This window comes from Punica granatum, chromosome 6 (genome assembly GCF_007655135.1).
Source record: "Punica granatum isolate Tunisia-2019 chromosome 6, ASM765513v2, whole genome shotgun sequence".
Classification (NCBI taxonomy): Eukaryota; Viridiplantae; Streptophyta; class Magnoliopsida; order Myrtales; family Lythraceae; genus Punica; species Punica granatum.
Window position 1 is genome coordinate 1,637,196 of NC_045132.1, and position 22,973 is coordinate 1,660,168.

A 22,973-nucleotide genomic window follows, 5' to 3' on the forward strand; every position below is an offset into this window, starting at 1 on the left:
TGCCACTCTTTGTTAGTTTTGCCATTTAATTGCTGACATGGCATGTCTATGTAGCTTGCTTTTACATGTGACACCAATCATTATATGCCATATCATCAAATATGGATAATTGTCATAATAAAGTACGTCATTTGCAGATCATTTTATCAGGTAGGATCACCAAAAATATTCTTCTAAAAAATATCCTAAAATTTGAGACTTTAAATAAATGACGAATGCTTTTATTTTCTCTAACACCAAAAAGTTTAATCTCAGTAATCATCAGACATGTCTTTGCCATCTACAAATTATATCAAAAACACAGAAGAGGCAGATATTATAACCAAATGGAGTATCAAGGACATTAGGAGGCATCTGGTGAATTCCTGATAATCAATATATAATTTATAAAAGTTGAAACGCAAGACGTGAAGTTTTATTAGTTAACCCTTGGCTCTCTAAATTTTCTATATTTTTCAACTATCCCCAAACTCTCTAAATTTTCTTGATTCTTTCAATTATTTAATTTTTGAAAAATTATGATGCTCAATTATTATCTTGAAAAGTGTGAATAATTTTTAATATTACAAGAAGATATATGTGACGTTAATTCTATATGTACTTTATATGTTTAGGATACCGAAAGGACTTTAACACATTTCTCGAGTAGCATATAGCTCACAATACGCGCATACGAAAAATATCTTCATTTCTATATTTCATGCAACGTAAATAAAGTGAATTTGATACAGAGTCCTGAGTACAATCAATGCCTTTACATATCTTCATTTAGATTTTCGCGATCCACTTCTTTTGAATCTTCTTTAAGTCTATCTCTCTTTTTTTCTTTTTTTTCTTTTCAGACGCTTTATTAATCTTCCTGAAATTCTTTTCTTCACCTACTGGCACAATTTTCTCTGAAGCCATTTTACCATAGAACTTCTCCACTCTTGCATCTTGCTCCACCCTCTCTGTACCCCTTATACCTTCGGATCCAAGCACACAACACGGCACACTATGAGCCTCTTGTGAACTGATTTTGCATCTCTTATCCTTGAAAATTCTCTCCCTTTCATTGGCATAGACTACAAAACCCAGCAAACGGTGTGGTATGAATTTCAGTTTCATGAAATTTTATTACTATTTTCTTCAAATTATCTAACTATCTTTCATTTTCCTTTATGTCCCTAATTATATGGGTTTTCGTTTAGGGAAAACTATACTTTTAGTCATTTAACTTTACTTACTTTCTATTTTCATCCTTTTCCTTATTTTTTTTTCTAATTTCGTCATGTATCTTACGTTAATTTTCTATTTTCATCATACCATTAACTTTTCTGTTAAGTGTGCTGAGATGGACACTATAAATAGCCACATCATCATAAACAAAAAAAAAATCACGTCTATTAATTCTTTCATATCAAACCGAATAAGTGGTCCATTTGTTTTTAAATTTGACTTTGTTCAAAATTGTACCATCGAAATGCAACTTTGCATCTTCCTCTCATTGGATTCATTATATTTGTTGGAGAAAAAAAAAGAAAAAGTCAAAAGACTTTGTGCGCACCCGAATTTTAATCTCATGGGGGCACGCATGCGCGCGCCTATGCAATGCGGCTTGGAAGTGTCCACCTTCCCGGGAACGCGCGACGGACCCACGTGAGAAGGAGTCGCCACTTACTGTTTACGACCCGTAGGTCGAGGGCCGTTGAGTCGCCCGGGTCTAGGGGTACGGGGTACAACTAAATACTAAGGCAATGGTCATACGGAACCGAAAATTTCAAATTCAGGGGTTCTATTACGTGCGGGCCTATATCTCGCACGCTCTTTCGGTACTCTAGTTTGCTAGGCTTGCCGTTTTGTTTATTTACCGCGTGATTTAGGGTTGCACTTGACTCGCCCATTTTGACACCGTAAAGTCGATGAATTGATCAAGTTGGGCCAAGAATCCGAAAGATGAGTAGGCTTGTGCATCGAGGAATCGGTTCACTATCTTAGTGTTACAGTTCATCGAACTGTGATGGTCGATTCCCTACGCGAACTGAGACCACGAGTATTCGAGCTTACTCATCTCTTGGTAACAATAGACCAACTTGACTGGTTCGACACTCGGACCTCTCGCTCGCCGATCGGGGATCCTTACAAATGAATGAGTGAATGTACAAACAAAATCCTCGCAATGTTCTCTCGAATAATTACAAAGTACAATTGAATAAGTAAATGGATCTCGATCGATTTGCATTGGGTCAATATTCCACTCCGGCTCACCGTGTGTTTTGAATGACCGATAAATAAATTAAGGCAACGCGGGCTCAAAGAGCCGGGGGTCGGGTCCGATCGAGCCATCGGTCGGCAAGAGAACCGATTGATTTCCGTTGTCACCGTTGGACCGATCGAGCTCCCAGGTGATATCTAAACACGTTTCACACATCTAATCCAAATCGCCTTCCACATAGGCCATACTCGGAGTGTGATGGTGACTCGAGGCTAGATCCCATTCCGCAATCGGGTTGCACGCGCTCAGTGAGTTAGGAGGCGTTGGACCTCGTGTTCGGTGATTTGGGGCGTTGTACCCCGTGTATTATGTAACCTATGGGTTCGGACCCGAGCCATGACAAATCAGCAAAGCAAATGAAAAATAGAAGAAAACTGATAAAACTGATGAAAAACAGACAAAAACAGATAAATACAGACAACTACAGACAAGTTTTGTATTAGGCCAAATGTACGTGATTTAATCAGTTATTAACCGGGGTTGATTAGCAAATAATGTATCTAACCTAGGCAAACAAAGAGGTGGGCTGGGATATGGTTCTATGTCGATTATGTGTGTTGGTTCGTTTTAGGATTCTATTTCGTGGAGTGTCACTGCGGTTTCACTGAATACACCAAACTTGTGTTTTGACTCTAAATTGGAACCTAGCATTCCACATGTCCATTATCTAATGTTTGATTAAGTCAAATGCATGATTAATTCGGTTTTGTGTGTTTTGTGACAGAAATAACAACATTAACTACCGAAGCTACAATAAGAAGATAGAAACACCAAAAAGTGAATGAAATGAGTCATGCGAATGCAACTCACACCCGAATGGGCCGCCATTTTTCATCCATAGATCAAGGTATTTCGGTCTCCTTAATGCCTAGGGTATCGGCGAATCACGAAATGACGGTTATGCCCTTGGACGGTAAGGTATGTGAGATGCACGCGTAAAATTGAGACTACATGACACAAAGAGGTCTAAAGAGGACTCGTGTATTTCGACTTGAGCCGCCTCAAATTGGGCCCGGACTCGAGTCATAGCACATGAGTACTCCCTGGACACTAATTATATTCGTGTCCCGCATCTCGATGCTTTGAAATTGGGGATTTTAGAAAAAGGGCATTTCCACTATTTCGTGATCCGTCGATGCGTTTACAAAGTAATATTCAATTTGTTCAATTATTTAAGCCGAATGATTTCATTAACCAAATGACAAGTCCCATTTCCCGTTCGTGGAATGGTTTAATGATTGAGACCTCGAACCTCAATTGTTATGGATCAATGAAATGATTGTTCGATATTAACGTACCTAGCATACGAATTAACATGAAACCACCGATTAAATGAAAATTGCTATTATAATCAATTCCAAAAATTGGTTTTGACCGTTTCTTGCATGCGTAAAACATCAAACACAATGACAACGTACATTTTTACATAGCCGGTGCCGCCATGATCTTAAGAACGCAATCAAACATACAAACAAGCACAAACACGATATTTAGAGGAATCGATAAAACGGCACCGACTCATGGGAAGAGAAAAATGTAAAAACTCGGGAAACGACTTGAGTCAGGGAAATGAGGCCATCCATGGCCCGAGGAAGCCAAGAGGGTCTCTTAGCCACCTCCCTTGGGGTGAGGCCGAGAGGCTCCTTTGGCTTGCTCGAGCCAATAAGGTCTCCTCGACTTCGATTCAAGCTATTTCCCGACATGCTAGCACTGTATACGATGAAGACATGCATAATACGATGTAAAAACACATAAAAACATAAATTTGCATGCGAATCGGTCATGGACCGCCTTATCACCACACAAACGCAAAGAAAACGTAAAAGTTTTAACTTCTCTAAGTCGGGAATGATTATACCTAGCCCCGGGCTACCGGAAAAGTCGAGGAAAGTCGGAAAAACGGCTTCGGGAAGTCGATTCTGCCCCCTGGAACGAACAGACCCGAATCAGTGAAGTCGGGTCGGCGGCAGACCCAACTGGCAGTCCGGCTTGTCGGGGCTGTACCGGTTGATCGGGAGGGAATTTTCGAGCGGGGCTAGTTGCGTTGGATTCCCAAGAGACTAAGGATCGCGTCTGCGGTGGTTTCGGGAGGAGAGCACGCGTAGATTTTTCGAAAATCTAAAACAAAGTCGGGGTCAGTAAAAAGAGACGGACCCAGTCGGGGAAAAACAGACCCGACTGACACTCGATAAAGAAAAGGCTCTATAGGAGGGTCCCGGTGGTCGTTTGGCATAAGATCGGTGGCATTGGACTCCTAGCTGAGTAAGGATCACGTTGATATGTGGCTCGTAGCGAGATTCAACCCGAACTGACCTGTATATTCCTGCAAAGTTCGGGTCAGAATAGAAAACCAGAGGAACAGACCCGACTGGCACCCGATGAAGAAACGACTCTACGGGAGGCTTCCAGTGGTCTTTTGATGCAAGGTCGGTGGCATTGAACTCCTAACTGAGTGAGGATCACGGTGATATGTGGCTCGTAGTGAGATTCAACCCGAGATGACCTGTATGTTCCTGCAAAGTTCTGGTCAGAATAGAAAACCAGAGGCACAGACCCGACTGGCACCCGATGAAGAAACGACTCTACGGGAGGCTTCCGGTGGTCTTTTGATGCAAGATCGGTGGCATTGGACTCCTAACTGACTGAGGATCATGCCTGCATTGGTTTCATGGAGATTGGACATGTTTATTTTCCTGAGAGATGCAAAGAAAACCGTAAAGACTGGAAAAAATCTGTGAATGGAGAAAAGGGAGAAATGGCGGTGGTGCACGGTTAAGCGGCTCTCAGCACGCGACCACCTTGTCACGGTAGAAAGTGAGGGTCATGAGGAACCCCTAGGAAGTGATGGCACGACTCGCCATAGTCGTGAGGTAGTGGAAATGTCCAGGAAGCCCGGGAAGCCGTGAAAACGCCTACGGAACCTGGTTCTGGAAAGAGCTGGTTCGGGCTGCTGGGAGCTTCAAATCACAAAACTAACACCGGAAATGGACTCGGGAGGTCGAATACATGTGGGATATGTAGTTTGTTTGAGGCTCGGATAAGTCGGGAAGGAAGAACTCGCCTAGAAACGGGGAAACTCCCTAGGGACCCGAATCTGGATTGGGCTGAAACGGGACCTAGATGACTTCAAATGGCAAAACTAACACCATAAATGGACTCGGAAGGTCGAATACGTGTGGGATATGGAGTTTGGTCAAGTTTGGATCGGGTTAGATGGCGGTCGCTGGAAAACGGTTGAGTTTTCGGGCAAACTGGCCTTGTATCCGGGCTGTTATGGGGTTGAGCGAAATCTGAAAAATAATGGGAGTTTGGAGAGTGTTCTTGAGTGAGAAAGCTAGAGAGAGAGTGCAAAAAGAGTTGTGATTAAGCTAATGATGCAATGGACTTATAAGGGCAAGCTTAATGACAAGGTTAAGTGGAGTTAAGTGCAATTGAGGTGTACTTAGGGCATCCGAATTTTTGGAGGGAAGATTAAGGTGGGGAAATGTCAAGGTAGAGTGTATGGGAAGTTAGGGAAAGAGTGTGGGAGAGGTTGAGTGTGGGGAAGGGGTGGAGTACACTCCACCTTGGTCAGCCAAAGCAGAAGGTACAGGGCTATGACCAGCAGTCAAACTGAAATTTTTCTGAACTTCTCATCAGCCTTTTGGTCTCTCTGTTATTTTTCCTTGATCGCTACATGAGTTGGGCACGTTCTCGTAAAATTTGAAGATTGTTCAACCTCGGGAAGTACCCGAAACATACGAAGAATAGAATTTTCTATGAATTTTCTCCCTCGACTGGCAGAGTCTGTCCCGGTTTAACAGTTTTGCGCATGGTGCGCTAAAAAATTCATAACTCTCTCTACGTATTGAATCTTGGAATGAATGACCCGTCAAATTAAACCTAACTCGATTTCCTAGGACAAGCATGTGAAATTCACCCTTTTAGGTTCAGGATTGATCATGATATGATGCGTTGAATCCCGTGCTCAAATTGTTGTATTCACTGTTTAGGCACCCCAGCTCCCACGAATTTTATCTCTTTGCTCGAATGGGCTCTCGACGTGATTTTTGTGTCGAAATGTCCCCGACTCATCAAACCTCAATCTAAAAATACCGAACTTGGCTCTAGGATCCACGAAGATAGTCGTTCTCACCGAAGAAAATGATACAGAGACGTGATTTCCTCTTTGTCCTCTGCCTTTGGTTTGAATATTGATAATTCGTGCCTTACTCTTCGGGATCAATTGTGTGTGCCGCAAAATTTCATAGGTTGCCCTGACCATTTTTTGTTAAAGCTCTAGAGTCCTAGTCGAGAGCCTTGCTGATGTCCTCTCTTAGAATCGGTGGATCAAAATAGGATGCTGACAGACTTAAAAGAAACAATAAACCCATAAAAAAGATAATTCACATTGAACGATACCGAACACATCAACGGGGAGGTCTTCCGTCTCTTCTCCCATATCAGAGATGCAAAAGCAATTTGCCTAATTCAAGAAAGACCTAAGCAAAGCTACTACAAACTAACAACATCGATTAGGAGAAGATATTGAAGAATTACAATTTCTATTTGGTGAGTCATTGGTGATCTAATCGGGGGAGCTGAGAAGAGTCTGTTAGAAAATCAAGCAAGAATGGGGTCACCGAGAAGATTTTGTTGAATTAATTAATGAAATCAATATTTCTCTTGTAAATAAAAATATAAAATCCAATGAAAAGGAAGATGTAGATGTGACATTTTTTTTTCTGACATGGATTGTCCACCGAAATCCAACTTAGCATATTTAATAGATTAGCTCATGGCATGATGAAAATAGAAAATTAACGTAAGGTATAGGATGAAAATAGAAAAAAAAAAGAATGAAAATAGAAAAGTAGGTAAAGATAAAGGATAAAAAGTGTAGTTTTCTCTTTCTTTTACGATCATGGGTTTTAGTATGATAAGTTATTACAAGGTGGAGATGATCAAGGATACCATGCAACAATTCAATGTGGACTTCCACGACCATAACAATAGTAAATCATCCATAAACCACATCACAATTACAGTATTGGGTGATTTGAGCATGGTTCTTGGTGCCTTTGTTCCCTAGCTCCCTTAGAGATATTATGATGGAAATGGGTCAGACATCCTTACACTTGACTATTATTTTGATAAATCCTCGTGTCATATTTGATCTTTATTATTCTAGATATGGAGCCTTTTCTTATAGAAGTTTTTGTGCATAGTATGAATTTTGTAAACTACTATGGGCTTCGGCAATCTTGCCTTCGCTGCAATGTAACATAGTTACCACTGTAACTTTTGGGGTTCGCGATCTCTTCGTCATTATTGTCATCTCTGACTGTTCTCCTTCACGAGGGAAGATTAAATTGGATGTGTTGAAAATTCTTATATTTTAATCTTTGAGGATTTCAAATCATATTTGGTTGATTCAAGTGATTCGGAGCTTATTCCTGTTAAGCAAAATCTTAGGTTCGAATCTTATAGAAGGAGAAAATTCACGTTAAGAGATATTTACTTCTTAATGGATTGATCCGACTAGACTGAATTAGTTGGGGCCCATCAAACTTTCGAATATTAGATTTCACATTCAAAAAGTCATATTTGGTTGTTTGATCACTTGATGTTTTATAGTAAACATGTTGCACGTTTTCTAGATAAACGAGCACGTTTACTACGATTTGATAGAGAAGAGATAGCTATTCTCACGTCTGCATGTCTATTGTCGTTCTCGATTATGGTTCCAAAGTTTGATCCTATTAATTTAACGGGATTCAATCTAATTAATAAAGATTGTAAATTTCCGCGCAATACACGGGCTCCTTGACTAGTTAAATTACTAGTAATGCACATTCCCATGAAGGTGAGAATTTCCATTCTTACCCTATGATAGTAATTTATATTACCATTCGAGTGAAAATATGAATTGTCAGGGTCCAATCAAATATGAGAATATTGTGGACTCAGCAAATTTAAATTAACTTTCGTGTGAGCTCAAAGAAGAAAGATTTCATTCTCTTCTTTCGCAAGAAGACAATAGAAAAATTTTGGAACAAGGGTGTTACAATTACCGATTAATTTTACATTTTTCTTTCAACTTTTCTGGGATTCAGGACTTCAACATCAAGCATTACACAAGTTCTTTAATATATTAGTATTCGAATTTAACTCAGGGGAAAGAAGATGTTTTGGTTAACAAACTATTTAAACCTTGAAATCATGTAAAAGTGAACTCTCCAGTGGATCACTTACACAGTTGGTGTGGCCAGGCTAATATGTACAATGAGTTTGCAAGTCATTTATAAGTGGCCTTGGCGACTAATCATGTAAAATTCAGACACAACTCGTGATTAAAAAAAACAAAAATCCGCTTAGATATCCTCCTAATTTTATAATTATCCTCCTAATTTAACTTCTTTTTTTTCTTTGGCTGGCTCCCAATTAACCATTGAAATTGACATTGTCAAAGCCAAAGCATGGGCCTGTTGAGCCCAAAAACTAAATAATGGGCCAACAAAGGCAGAAAACTTGTGTGTTTGGATTCGCAACAATTTTCAACTCAACTCAACTCAACTCAACTCAACTCCACTTATCTTCAATTCAACATCACAATCATTACTTTTTAAAAAAAATATTTTTAACCATTCAATTCAATTTTTAATATTAAATTCTCTCAACTATTCATTATTTTTTCACAATTCAACAATACAATCATTACAAACCAATTAAAATCAAAACTCAACTCAACTCTCAATCCAAACACACCTTAATCTCCCACCCTTTTTTTCCCTCTCTCTCTCTGTGTAAAACATCTTAATCATTGTTGCTGGAGAACGCAACGATGGATTAATTTTACTCCATGCCTGATTTGTCCTTGCTTGCTCATTTTCGGAAAGAATAATTAAGTTCCAAATTTTAAAGAGTTTCAATCATTGAGCTAAAAGGAAAAGCAGCATAGCAAGAACAATAAAACCTTGTTTGGAATTAAAGGTGGGTTAAACTCAACTTTATTCTAACTTTATTTATATATATATATATATTTATTTATTTATTTATTTATTTAAATCGTAATGATTGTGTTGTTAAATTATGAGAAAAAAGTGTGAAAAAGTAATGAATAGTTAATAGAAAATAATAATTGTGTTGTTGAATTATAGAAAAAGTAATGAATAGTTGAGAAAATTTAGTATTAAAAATTGAATTGAACAGTTAAAAAATTTGAAAAAAAGATAAAACTAATAATTGTATTGTTGAATTGAAGATAAGTGGAGTAAAATTAAACTTTGGATACTTTTTTTTCGCAAATAATGTTTTGAGCGTAGAGATACAGTACTTTTACGAGAAGTTTAATTGAATTAGTTAATTTTGACTAAAAAGAGTTTTGAAAATTTGTGCATAATTATGCAACACTTAACATTAGGAAGTTGTTACGGTGACATAGATTGATCTTCCTTGTCTGATAAGGTTCAATCGTTAATGGTAGTAATTCTTTTTTCCCTTTATGCATAGTCTCATATCTGAAAATCTAATAAACTCGATTAATTCAAATTCATGTTGAATTGGCTCACTAATTTTTATTGTGGATTTTCTCCATATATATATATATATATATATATAATTTCTTTTGCTAAGTAAATAGATCACCATACGTATATATACGTATGTATGACTCAAATCCAAATTTTTGGTTAAGAAAAAAATATGCTGACCTAATTTAACCGACCCACAGTTGGTCAACTGTTAGTAGCTTCTGATAATTTCAAAAGTAAACTAAGACTTAGATTTCTCGTTTTCAATAAAAATTGGCAAGCCCAAAATTGGGTCACGTGAAATGATTTGTTGTCGTATTTACTTTATCAAAAATCCTAAATTCTCCTGAATAATATACTTAATAATTCTAGTAACGCTCACATCTATTAACTAATTCTTAAATATTGCGTGAATAGTAACCGTTGTGTCATTATAAGGTTGGAGTATGCCTGGTAGTATGGGAGGATCGAAGTTAAGGTGGATTCTGAAGTAGTTCGTAACATCATCCTTTGATGGGATCCCACTGCCCCTCGTCTGTTTACGCGAGTGGATCCTCTTCGTGAATTGAGGATTGGTAGATTCTTCTAACTCATACCTATGGGGAATGTATCCTTGCGCGGATTGACTGGCGAGAATGACGTTATTAATTGCCCTTGATCTTCACTTTTTTCAATCCCCACTATCGACGAGACCATTACTTTTTTGTAATATAATTGATGTTTTCACACCCGTCTTTATTGTTGTTATTGTTATTTTTCTTTTGTTACGGTCTTCGGCCCTGTTAAACAATCAAAAAATAAATAAATTGGGAGAAATTCCAAATGGATTATAAGATAGGCATATCAATACTCAGTACCTTATTATTGTTATTATTATCATCATTTTCTGTACGTATCTTATTTTAAGTAATAAATTAATTGTTAATAAATTAATATAAAATGTAAAAAAAAATTGGTAAACAGATTATTATTCGGGGTCGTTGTCTTGGGGGAGGGCAGGGAGTAGTGATTGAGAAGGAGGGGCCACGTGTCGACACTCAAAGTAGCCTTTTTTTAAAAAATTTCTTCTTTTTTTCTTTTTGGTGTTTCCCATGAAAAGTCCATGAGTGGGCTTCCCTGTCTTCATTCACTCAATTCTAATCTCTCTCTTTCTCTCTCTGCTGTCTGTCTGTGTCTGTGTCTGTGTACGTGTCAGTGTTGTGTTGTCAGCCAAAAAAAAAAAAAAGAGTTTGTTCTGTCTAAACGCATCGAATGATGTAAGATCGATAGCTTCCCTCCATTGCTGTATACGTGTCCCCTGCAAAAAGCAGCCCTGCTCCCTCCTCTCCTCGGTTTTAATTAAAGCAATAACCCCCAAGAACAAAAAAAAAAAAAAAAAAAAGCAGCTCCTTTTCCACATAAATAAAAAAAATTCTCGTTCTGTGAGAGAGAGAGAGAGAGGGTCTTCATTTTTTCATTCATTCACTGACCCATCATTGTTTCCTTTTTCCTTCCTTCTTGCTTTTTCCTCCTCCTCCCAAGTCTTCTCTGTTTCAGCTGGGTGTGGGTAAGCTTAAGCATTCAGCCAAGAACCCCTCCAATCTGGTTTCTTGACAAAATCTGTGATTTTTTAGCTTGGAGTAGGGTCTAATTCGATGTTATCTCAGTTGGGTTGGTGTCGTTATTAGAGGTGAAAGAAAGGGATTCATCCTTTCAAGAGGGGCTATGATGGGTTGCCTCAGATCCAGGAAAACCATGGTCTCTGTGTGGAAAAGGCGTCGCCTTTTTACGGTTCACCTGTGAAGCTTGAAGGCTTTCCTTTTACGAGGTCTCCACCCCCCTTTATCATTATGAGCCTTCCTTGTGCTTCCCCTAATCTGGTTTTTGATAAGAGGTTGGTAGCAGTTGTTTTCATCCTGGATTTTATTTAACGGTTGGTGGTGGGTATTAGAATTAGACTGATGGATTGATAGATGGAGTTTTGTGGGCATTCTCTTCTATTCTGAAGTGTAGGAAGATGAAATTAGTAGAAAGTATTGAATCCGTTCGGGCTGATTGACTCTTCGATCCATTCAATCTCTTGATCTGATTGCGTGGATGGTTGTCCTTCGTTTTGCCCGATACCCCGTTTTTCCATTTGAGCTTGAAGTGCAGTTCTTGCTCTAGCTGATCCTTTGTTGTCCTAGAAGTTACTAGTGTTTGGGAATTGTTGGTATTCGAGGAGGTCTTTGTGGGACTTAGTCTGATGGTAGAGTAAGAACAGAGTTGCGGGTCTGCTTTTGATTGGTTTTAGGCAAGAGGAGGGGATATATACATATATGGAAGAGATGTCTCCATCTGTTGCAGTAACTCTTAACATGGGAAACTCTCTGTGCGATAACTCGGGGATCTCATCCTCCATGGAAATCACTAGGCTCAAGCTTGTGACCGATGCTGCAAGCTTGTTATCAAAGCCCCCGAAGCTCGTGCTAACAAATGATCATGGTAGTAAAGTTGCTGCACAGATTCTGAAATCAAGTGGCGCAGGTGACAGTGATGATACCATCAAGAACAGGAATTCCGTGATTCAGGAGAGCGAGGAGGACGAGGTTTTGTCAGTTGGGGATGAGACTAATATGGTCATCGCTGAGGAGTTGTTAGCCCTAGATGCAGGGTCCACCATAGGCTTGCCTGATCCAGACATGATAAAACCGATAGATGCTGACCCTGCTTTAGCTCAGGCCATTATTCTGGGGGACTCAGTCGAGGTCTCCAAAGGGGATCTCGTCGCATCCCTTAGTTCGAAGGTGGAGGCTTTGAGCAGTTCCAGTTCAAATTCAGCTGCCATTTCTCAACTCCCGAAGGTGAAGAGCCTTGGTAAGGGAGGAATCAGAAGTGTGTTCGAGCTCGACTGCATACCACTGTGGGGCTCGGTGTCTATATGTGGAAAGAGACATGAGATGGAAGATGCTGTCACCAGTGTGCCTCAATTCCTGAGAATCCCGATCAAGATGCTTATCGGGGAGCATGTGGTTGATGGAATTAACCCTAGTCTGACACATGTGACCAGTCACTTCTTTGGAGTTTATGATGGCCATGGAGGCTCACAGGTACTATTTCTTTGTTATCATACTCCCAATTTGCTGTTTGGGTTAGGTCTACTTGATTTGCCGAGCTTTCTGCTTATCAACTTTAGATGATTCTCAATCGGCGCCTAATTCTTAGATTACTGGTATTTCTAAGAATTAATCTGGATGCAGTTAAAAGATCTCAGGGAATGAATCATAGCTATATCCTGTTATGGCATGCATGTAATTTCACCAGGATCATGCGAATATCTCTCATTGAATATGTGTGTGCGCCTCAGAGTTAGTTCTTCACTATATATGCCCTCGCTGAGATCCCACAGCGGAAAAACTCTCGTGAGTTGGTAAACTGATCTTTGGAGCAAACTGATTTGTCAAAGACTCCAAGCTTTGACACCTCATACCCATTTAACACAGTCTGCTTAAGTGCACAAGGCTCATGAAATGGCCAGAGTTGCCTTGATTCATGGCTCCATGAGGGTCAAGTCACGAATAGTATCAGAATTTATTGAATGGAGGATTCATGCAGGTTGCAAATTATTGTCATGAACGGATCCACTTGGCTCTGGCCGAAGAGATCGGACTCGCGAAGGAGCATGTGAACTTAAGCAACGGGATTATTGGGGACATGAGGCAAGTACAGTGGGAGAGAGCCTTCACCAACTGCTTCCAGAGAGTGGACGATGAGATTGGAGGAAAAATCAGCCGAGGTGTCGGGGAGGGAGGGGAAGGCTCTTCTGGCGCCTGCTTCGAGCCTGTTGCCCCCGAGACTGTGGGGTCAACAGCTGTGGTAGCTCTAGTTTGTTCATCACACATCATAGTAGCTAATTGTGGTGACTCGAGAGCTGTCTTGTTGCGGGGTAAAGAATCCATGGCTCTGTCGGTCGATCACAAAGTGAGTCTGCATTTTATCTTGAATTATCTGTCAAGGCTGTCCCTGATAAAACACATATTATCTTTTGAAAAGTTGTGTATATTTGTCTTTTCACTATTTTTGTTCATTATATAGCCGGATTCGGAGAAAGAGTATGCGAGAATTGAAGCTGCTGGAGGCAAGGTCATACAGTGGAAGGGGCATCGCGTTTTTGGTGTTCTTGCAATGTCAAGATCAATCGGTATGTATTTATTTGCTCTGTCTAGTCGTGGAGAGTTGGGAAAAAGAAATTCTATCACTGCCTTCAAAATTCTTCCTGAAACCACAAATCGAAAGAGAAGTAACTTAAAACTTTGCTTTAATGTCTGTATTTACCTTGGCAGGTGATGCGTACCTGAAGCCATGGATAATCCCGGAACCAGAGGTGATGTTTATCCCACGAGCACGGGATGATGAGTGCCTCGTCCTAGCAAGCGATGGTCTGTGGGATGTGATGACGAATGAGGAGGCCTGCGAGGTGGCGCGGAGGCGGATCCTCCTGTGGCACAAAAGGAACAGTGCTGGGTCCTCGTCCCCAACCCAGCCCCTTCCCACGGTAAGAGGCGAGGGGGTGGACCCTGCAGCCCAGTCTGCGGCCGACTACCTCTCGATGCTGGCCCTTGAGAAGGGTAGTGAGGACAACATCTCCGTGGTCGTCGTGGACCTCAAGGCCCAGAGGAAGTTCAAGACCAAGACCTGAGGGAAGGGACCGAAACAGTCAGCCACCCAACACTGGCCGTGACATACAGTACATCAGTTACCCATCGACTGATCGATAACTAGCTTATCAGAAATATCAAACCACTAATATAAGTATATGTGTTGTCCACAGTAACAGAAGCACTTGTAATGATGAACACAACTTTGGTCCATCCAATTTTTTTCTCATGGGCTTCAGGAAAATGTGTGTCTGCAAGGTATTTCATGAGAGGAAGACAGGGTCTTAGGATGTTGTGTTGTTGTTGTGCTGTATAGCAGGACAGCTCTTTTTTTAGTGCATCAAGAAATTATACTATGCCCACAATATTTGAAATTTGAGTTTGACTCATAATCTTCTCCTCCTCTGGGATTATGTATGGATTGCATGTACCTTTCGAGATGATCATCGACCCAAACCGTTAGAATTAGTTATGGGATAGATAGGTTCTGTCCAGGAGATGGGAGCAATAACATATGATCAAATTAGTGAACGATGCAGAAAACCATAATAACATCTAGGACATTGGAGCAACACTGTAAATAATCGAATGAGCGGACGATGGAGGAAACAACTGCCGTGTGCATGTTAGCCTTACGATTTCCGGTAACTGTCAACCTTTGCTCACAAAAAAATTCACTGTTTCTGGCTACCGAAAAAAGAAAAGATCACTTTTCCTCGTCAAAAAACAGCTGCACCAAAGTAGTGTAAAACTCAACTTCAGAGATGAACTCGCATAACTGATAAAAACTGATGAATTTTGCCGACATTGCTGACATTGCTGTTCCAACTGAAGATATGACGAAAATTAGGGTTCTAGAGGTTACATACTCATGTGGATAAATCAAAGGAGGCAAAAACTTGCTCGATGCACAAAATGATGAGCAGTTATCAGCATTCAACGCCTCCGCCGCCGCCTTAGCTCTGGGAATTTGAGGGGGACAGGAAGCTTGGCATACACAGTCATCTTCTGCACTGATAACTTGCACCCCAAGTTCTCAAAAAGCGGTCTCAGTGTCACTGGTTTCATCCTCAAATCCTTGGCAATGTCTGTGGGGTCTGTCTTGAAATCGTCCACAAAAAGACAAAGGACAAGGATGTAGCTTATAAGCAGATTGATCTTTTCAGCAGGCATCAACTTGGATTCGGGGACAGTGAAGAGAGCTGAGAATCTCTGGAAGAGAATGGAAGGAAAGGTATGCTTCTTCGCAGATTTAATCCCATCAGCAGAGAACCGGTCCCTGAACTTCACGAGATGAGTGATATACGATAGTATGCCCCCAAGTGTGTTCTTCTCAAACTCGTCCTATTGAGATTAGTAAAATGTCATCGCAAGGTTATTAAAAATACGAGATATAAGCGAAGAACTGGCTATCTCCATGCAAAACTGGCCCGGTAGATTTTCTGCTAGTGATAATATAAAATTTTAAAAATTTTCTTCAGCAAACGAAATTGAAAGAACAATCATACCTTAGTCTCTTCCAGCTTATGGACTCTATTGCGGACAAACTCCGGGTAATCATCTGGTGATAATTTTTTTTCCCATTTGACAAGTTCAAGAATATCTGTAATGTGATCCCACTCGCCACCGAGTATAATTTTCTCCACGGGATAGGCCTCCTTGGGATCGGTGGCAGCCAAGTTATAAGGTGGAATGTTGCGGGCAATTTCAGCCCCACTACTTTCAAGGGCCTCCTTGTTTATCTCAACTTCTTTGATCTTCTTGTCTAGATCATTCTGGGAATTCGGGTCATCTTCTTGTTGTAGAGACTGCAACTTCTTAGCCTGCAAAAACAATGATATTTATCTCTAAGTGAGCAAATATCATTATCTAGACGGGTGTCTGTGTATGATATGCAGCAGACAACAGTTCAAAGTTGCAAATGAAATTTCCAAAATAAAAATGAGCAACAGATTCAAGATCACTAGAACTCTGTTGTCTCTCCCTCTCAAGATCAACAGAAGAATATGATCGTGGTTATACTGCCCTAACCTTTCGACAAATTTTAAGGACTCTACTCCAACTTCCAAGATCAAGACTTCTCAGATGAATACACATGGTGATTTTTTCAGCAGCTTCTATATCATCACCTATCATGGAGCCTCTGGATTGGTGTAAGAGTTACGAAAATATTCTATACTTTTAGTTTGTGCAGCAGGATTATAGTTTTCGAAATTCCTCAAAATTCACATTGACAGGATATCCTTTAACTTTTTCGCTGTAATACCCCTTATCTGTAGGTAGTGAAGCAAATTGCCAATCAATCAAACAATACAATAATACAAGCACGGGATCAACTCTTACATCATATTTTATTATAGATTAAAAGTTCCCCTATCCTATGCCAATACTGGGAGGACCATACCGACTAATTCATGGAGTCCAATTAGTAAGATTCACCTTGTTCGAAGATATAGATTCTATAACAGAATGCTATGTAGAGCAGGTGTGCATAATGCCTCTGGGTGGTATTATAAAAAAGTTATCTTTCGCATGTTTCAGAAAAGAATGTTCGAAAGCAGAACCAAAAATGTGATCGGCCAATAACAAGGGCGGATATTGAACAGGGATCATTAGAATCACAAGCTTTTTAGTAATCACAGTTTCTTGGGTGAGAATATTGAAAGAATTTACGTACTTGAGTAATCGACTTCTTTGTTCCGTAAAGATTTGTGAGCTCCCTAACTTTGTCCATTCTCTCCTTAGCAGAAAGTTCTCCCTTCAACTCCGACCGCTCGTCTTCCACCACATTGGACCTGACTTTCGGTTCCAATCTCAATATCTGCAAACAACATGCCACGAAAGGTCACGATTTCGATATCACCAAGCAACGGAATCGACAGCCTCGGGATAGAAACGTCTCTTCACCAGCTATACAAACAGACGATCAAAGTGAACAGGAAGATAAAAATCGATCCTTTACCCCGATTATTCTTTCCCGAACGAATATTACATTTCCCAGCTCAGTTCCTAAGCTATCTAAGCAACTAGTGATTGCAGTCACCATGAAAATGGATTCTAAAACAGCCGCATACCTTATTGGAAGCAATCGGGACAACCCTGAGGGACCCGGTTTCCTTATCGAGGACTCCGAGGGCATAGGTGCAGGGCTGAACGGCGACGGACTCGCCCTCGAAGCTGGACCCAACGAAATCGACAGTGGAGCCGGGAGGGCTCACCACGAGGTTCAGCCTGTTGGGCTTGGTTTTGTTCCTGCACACGGTGACCCCGGGAGGGAGTCCGGCGCCGTCCCCTATGGGGTCGAAGCCGGAGGGGAAGTAGCCGACGAGGGGAGCGGACTTGTCGGGGTGGTCGTGGAGGACTTCGATCGAAGCGCTGAGCTTGTCCTTCTTCCGCTTCTTGCTCCGGGCGGCCGTATCGGCGCCGTCGAGGCGGGGCTCAGTCTCCATGTCCGCCGCCTTCAAGCTCTTCTTGCAGGGAACTGAGAAGGGGAAGGCTCGACCGTACCCGCGACGACCCTTTTAAGGATTCTTCTTTATTTCTCGTTTGGTTCATTTGTTGAGGGTTAATTTCAGTTTGCCCCCTAAAGTTTTCTCCTCTTTTTCAATTCAACCATGGCAAATCTTCTTAGCCTGCAAACGGTTTATTTCCTTTCTGCTGGGCTTTGACAAGGAAAGCCTACTGGTGGGAGTTTTGGTCAGACAAACATTTTACGGATCCAAACCAAATAGTTTTGTGCTGTGGAGTGCCGTTTTCGCTATGACATTTGGGACAGATGGATCGGGAGAGAGTCGGAAAGAGATGCTTTAGAGGGAGAGGTATTATTTCTCCGGATATCTCCGACTTAATGATTTTTATTTGTCTAAGTTGAAGATAAATGCTACATGAATTTCTTTTCGGATGTGGGAAGTTGGAAAGCAGATTATGTTGGCATATAAAGTTCTTCGTTTTTTCGAGATATATATGGTATAAACTAGTCCATCGTTAAAATGAAGACAAATTTTGCACTTTTCTCTTTTTGCAAAACGTAGCATTGATCTTATTTTTAAAAATATCATATGCGAAATAGAACTAAATATCTCAATATAGTACATATTTTTTTTCTATCGGGAATATGCCAGCAGTTTTTTTAAATTTAAAAACTTCGTTGAAACCGAGCTAGATTAGAATGCATGGGCTTTACGATCGTAATTAAGTTCCTTTTGTCAAGCAAGCTGCAATAATAACAATATTAATGTGTATCCAACTCTTTGTTTCGTTTTCAATTTTTACAAGGCTACCTCGCCCGCTCTTCGTCGCGGGTTTAAAACCTACATCAATATGCTTAATTGAAAATAATGATCAAAGTATAATCAGCCTTAAATGATCCCACTAATTTTAAGTGAATGAACTTTACTTGCATACGTGAATTCAATTCATCTCATGATTATGGCCAAATCAAAGATCAAGTGAGAGATTAGTCTTTCTCTATAGGCTAATGTAATATTGCATTTCACCGAAAAAAGTTAGGACATTTCTAATAGCGCAAATAAAAAGAGGCTATTTAAATTAATGATCAATTGAAACAGGTATTTATATGTAAATAAAAAAATTACTAGAAAATTGAAACTTAAAATAAATAAATAAATAAGTGTCGATGAAATTTATTTTCATGTGTAGGACTTCGAAATTAATTAGGTAGTCATGACAAAGTCAAAGCCTAAGAGAGAATTAATCTCATCTAATAAGCTGGTGTAAAGTAACTATGTTTTTCCATTGAAGATAAAATCAAGACATTTCTAATTTCACAAATAAATAAATAATATATATATATATATATATATACAGAAAGGGTTACTTAATTTGGTGATCAACTGAAATTGTTATTTTATACACGTAAATCAAGAAACTATTAAACATTAATATTAATTTAAATTAATAAATAAATAATCGTTATTTCAAGGGTACAAACTTTACTTATAGTACATGAGCTTGATATTCATTAAATGGTCATAGCCAAGATCAAGGTTTAAGTAAAAATTAGTATAAAATAATTCCTTGGAGTAACATTACGTTACACCGGGAACAAGATTATGACATTTTTAATGGCACGAATAGGAAGAGACTATTTAAATTTATATTTTATTGAAATAAAATAAATTTTTTATATAAAAATTTAAAAAATTTAAATTTTAAAAAAAAGGTGGTGCCAGTGGGGGAGATGACCCCACTCGCCACCAAAGGTCCAAATAGGACCTCAAGTGTCTCATTGAAATGAAATAATTTTTTTATATTTAGATAAAAACTTAAAAGATTAAAATAAAAAAAAAGGTGGTGCGAGTGGGAAGTCCTACTCACCACCAAAGGTCCAAATAGGACCTGGAATCATTATTTGTATAGATAGATAGATAGATCGATAGATAGATAGACAGATAGATGTATAGCTAGATTCATGGACCCTTTTTTTTGTCAAGGACAATTTGGCATTTGATGGGATCAAGAAGTGAGTTTACTTGAAATGCTTAACTTTGCAAATTATAAAAGGAATAAGACCAAAAAGCAGCTTATTTTAATTTATTTAAATTAGCAAAATTAGCTTCTTGGGGAAGCTATAATTTAATAAAATGGCCAATATTAGCTTCCTCAAGTTGGGGTACGTAGGCCCCATGCTTGTTGAAGGAGTCAAATTTAAAGGTTAACTTTTTATTTAAAAAAATGATAATTTAAAAAAAATACAAGACAATTCACCATCAAAACTTAAATCTAATATGCTTGTGTAAAAATGCGAGTTTAGACAATAAAATCAGTAGAAATTCGAGTCGATTGGATCAAAAATTAAACTAATTTAATGATATTTTTATCTCAATTTAAAGAAAATGTTTAATCTTTTAATTCTTGCAACTTAAGAAACGGAAGGTCAATTTATAATTTCTAGCAACCTTGCTTTTTTTTAATGCAAAATTGACGTTTGAAAACTAAAGGAAAAAAAAATATATATATATATATATATATATTTGATTTGTTTTGAAGAATAAGAATGTATGTTGATTCTCAATTAAATCACATTAACATTATTATCCGTGCAAGTACGTATGAAATTAAATTCAAACATTACATTCATTTTCCATAATTAACATACACCGATTTTTTATTTTGATTTTGTGAACAATCGCAATTTCTATGTGGAAACTCAATTTTGAGAATATTTCTTATAGTATATTTTTTACCCCGAAAAAAAATAAAAAGAAGAATAATCCTCGGTACATCGCCAACCTATATATCTAATATATAATCTCGAGAACTCAATGTGCACACAAACGACACAAAACAATGCTACGTTATGCTGCTGATTCCTCGAACATTATGTTGCCCCATTAATCCCCCTTATGATCCAAACATTTCCTAAACGGATCAATGCATGGCTTGTATTGGACGCGCCAATTTCCCACATTTTCAGGGGCCGTATTCTTGTAGTCAAAGCAAGACTGGCCATATAACACTCGAAAAAAAGAGAGTAAATAATTAAAAAATTATGCAAATATTTAACAAATGATAAATAATTTGAATAAATTAGAGGAGCCGATAGAGACTTGTAACAAATCAATGACGCGGTTTTCCCTCTTTCCCCCACAATATATTATTTAATAATTTCTCTCATTTCGCTTTCTGTATATGGTTTATACTAACACGACACTCGAATTTCATGACCCAAAGAAAGAAGCTTTATTCTGAAGGTTTTGGTGAGAATAGATCATTTATTTGGCTGTCTTTACGCGTAATGCGTGACCATGACCAGAATCACCTGCCAATAGATTTCGAGATACGACATTGTCGGATTAACAGATTTGCAAAAACAAGCAATACGATCTGAAGAACACATGCATTTGCGGCGCCCAATTCACTGTATGGAATTATAATCATAAGGAAATATCGTTACGAGAATTTGAGGATCGCGAGGCCATGGTTGATGGAGGATTTCAATCTATAGATATCGTGATTATTCAATCATTTTTACATAATTATCACCATTCGATGACGTACGGAAAGTCCGGTGGAGTGATTATCAGTTCCAAATTATGGCTCGACATCGTAGTTGACTGCCTTCAGATTCATGTTCTCTGAATTCGATTGAGTGTATACCTGACCTTACTAAAAAAGCTCTCAATCTTCTCCACTAGCTTAAAATGAGGTCCTCTTTTTAATATTAAAATATAATGGGATTATTCCTCGTAATATTCATTCACACATTTGATCCTCAAAATTTACATTATCTTTTAATATTGTCCTCCTTAATTTTTTGGATAATTTCAAACCTTATTCGGTAACGTTTTCTAGTTAGGGACCATTATCATCAAGGCAAGGTATCGTGAATTATGAATCTCAAACTAAAAGAGACTACATATATTGACTTGGACAACTACACGACAGTCCCTTTTCGATCCTAGTTAATCAGTTACGCTTGACGGGTAAACGAAGTAGTAGGAAGAAAAGAAAAAGAAAGAGAGAAGGCTTGAAAACCGAAAGACAAAAGTAGAGAAGTCACATCGAAAAAGGGATAAAGTGTTGGACCAAATCTATAAATATTAGCAAAGCACAATTAGTCAGAGGAGTCTTAAGTCATATGTTATCATAACCAAATAATTCTGAGTAAGAGGAGGTGAGGTCTTTGAGGATGTGAAATAGCCAGATAAAATGATAAAGTTGATAGAGCAGACATGAGGAGTTTATTATAAAATTATGATAATACATGCAAAATCTTATAAGAGAGATGTAATAATGGAACGTGATTTGCCTTCCCTGTCTCCTCTAAGTACATCCTTGTAACTAGAGATTCGATGGGTTCAATTAGACATTAGATAAGTTTTTAAGCCCAAATAATCAATAAAAGTGCGAAAAGGAAAGCTTAATCGTTAATAGAACTATGAATTTATGATCTTTAATTAATTTGGTCAGCATAAGTTTGCCAGAAAGATAATTATTAATTAATTAAATAATTTAAAGAAATAAGGAAAAGAAGAAGAAGAATTTCAGCACATGTTGAGGACACAGCTGACACACGGGTTTCGCTGTCGTGTGACAGGCAATCTCCGAGGATGGGATGGATGCTTCACATTTCATTCCCATTTCCCTTCCCTTCAATATTCACCACAAAATTAAAAATTCCTGATAATTAATAATTAATACAAAAATAAAACAAAAAAGGATTGAGTAGTCATGACGCCCTATATAATGTTATTAGCTTACTAAGTTGGAGAAAAGGTCACAACTAGAACTAGAAGTAATCCACTCGATTTACGCAATCACTACCCCACAAGGAAAATTGTTGGATAGAACTTAGAATCCATACGACACATAGTCTTATCGTGCAATGTGATACCATAGGTTTATCGTCCCTCTAGTATATGCTTTATTATGTGCGATCGAATATTTATTATTAGAAAAGACTTATTGATACCCAAATTTTTTGTCATCGTGACTATTGATAATTATCTGAGATGAAAACGAGCTAATCTATCTATTACTATTTAACCCCGTGCCTTATTTTCATATTAATGGACTGATATGACACGTATCGAGAATTAAGATGTGCTGAAATAGTTAGAAGACATAGAT

General features: G+C 38.7%; 2 protein-coding genes across 2 annotated transcripts; one reads left to right on the plus strand and one right to left on the minus strand.

Moving 5' to 3' along the window:
- The first annotated feature begins 11,189 nt into the window (after nucleotides 1–11,189).
- Nucleotides 11,190–14,770, plus strand: LOC116210203 (protein phosphatase 2C 16). Its single transcript, XM_031544036.1, has 4 exons — nucleotides 11,190–12,833; nucleotides 13,339–13,704; nucleotides 13,819–13,924; nucleotides 14,067–14,770. Exons 1-4 carry the CDS (start codon nucleotides 12,063–12,065, stop codon nucleotides 14,420–14,422), a joined length of 1,599 nt encoding a protein of 532 aa, XP_031399896.1. The 5' UTR covers nucleotides 11,190–12,062; the 3' UTR covers nucleotides 14,423–14,770.
- A 352-nt stretch (nucleotides 14,771–15,122) lies between these two features.
- Nucleotides 15,123–17,883, minus strand: LOC116210216 (DNA-directed RNA polymerase I subunit rpa49). Its single transcript, XM_031544060.1, has 4 exons — nucleotides 17,456–17,883; nucleotides 17,059–17,202; nucleotides 15,890–16,204; nucleotides 15,123–15,725 (listed from the first exon to the last, which is right to left on the minus strand). The coding sequence occupies exons 1-4, from the start codon at nucleotides 17,828–17,830 to the stop codon at nucleotides 15,318–15,320; spliced, it is 1,242 nt and encodes a 413-aa protein (XP_031399920.1). The 5' UTR covers nucleotides 17,831–17,883; the 3' UTR covers nucleotides 15,123–15,317.
- Nucleotides 17,884–22,973: the final 5,090 nt, after the last annotated feature.

Excerpts from the sequence above, each read along its gene's own strand:
- LOC116210203 (XM_031544036.1), top strand. The coding sequence starts at position 12,063 with ATGGAAGAGATGTCTCCATCTGTTGCAGTAACTCTTAACATGGGAAAC. Across the intron at positions 12,834-13,338 it reads ATGGCCATGGAGGCTCACAG|GTTGCAAATTATTGTCATGA; the intron begins GTACTATTTCTT and ends GGATTCATGCAG. Across the intron at positions 13,705-13,818 it reads CTCTGTCGGTCGATCACAAA|CCGGATTCGGAGAAAGAGTA; the intron begins GTGAGTCTGCAT and ends TTCATTATATAG.
- LOC116210216 (XM_031544060.1), bottom strand. The coding sequence starts at position 17,830 with ATGGAGACTGAGCCCCGCCTCGACGGCGCCGATACGGCCGCCCGGAGC. Across the intron at positions 17,203-17,455 it reads TCCCGATTGCTTCCAATAAG|ATATTGAGATTGGAACCGAA; the intron begins GTATGCGGCTGT and ends TGTTGTTTGCAG. Across the intron at positions 16,205-17,058 it reads CAAAGAAGTCGATTACTCAA|GCTAAGAAGTTGCAGTCTCT; the intron begins GTACGTAAATTC and ends TTGTTTTTGCAG.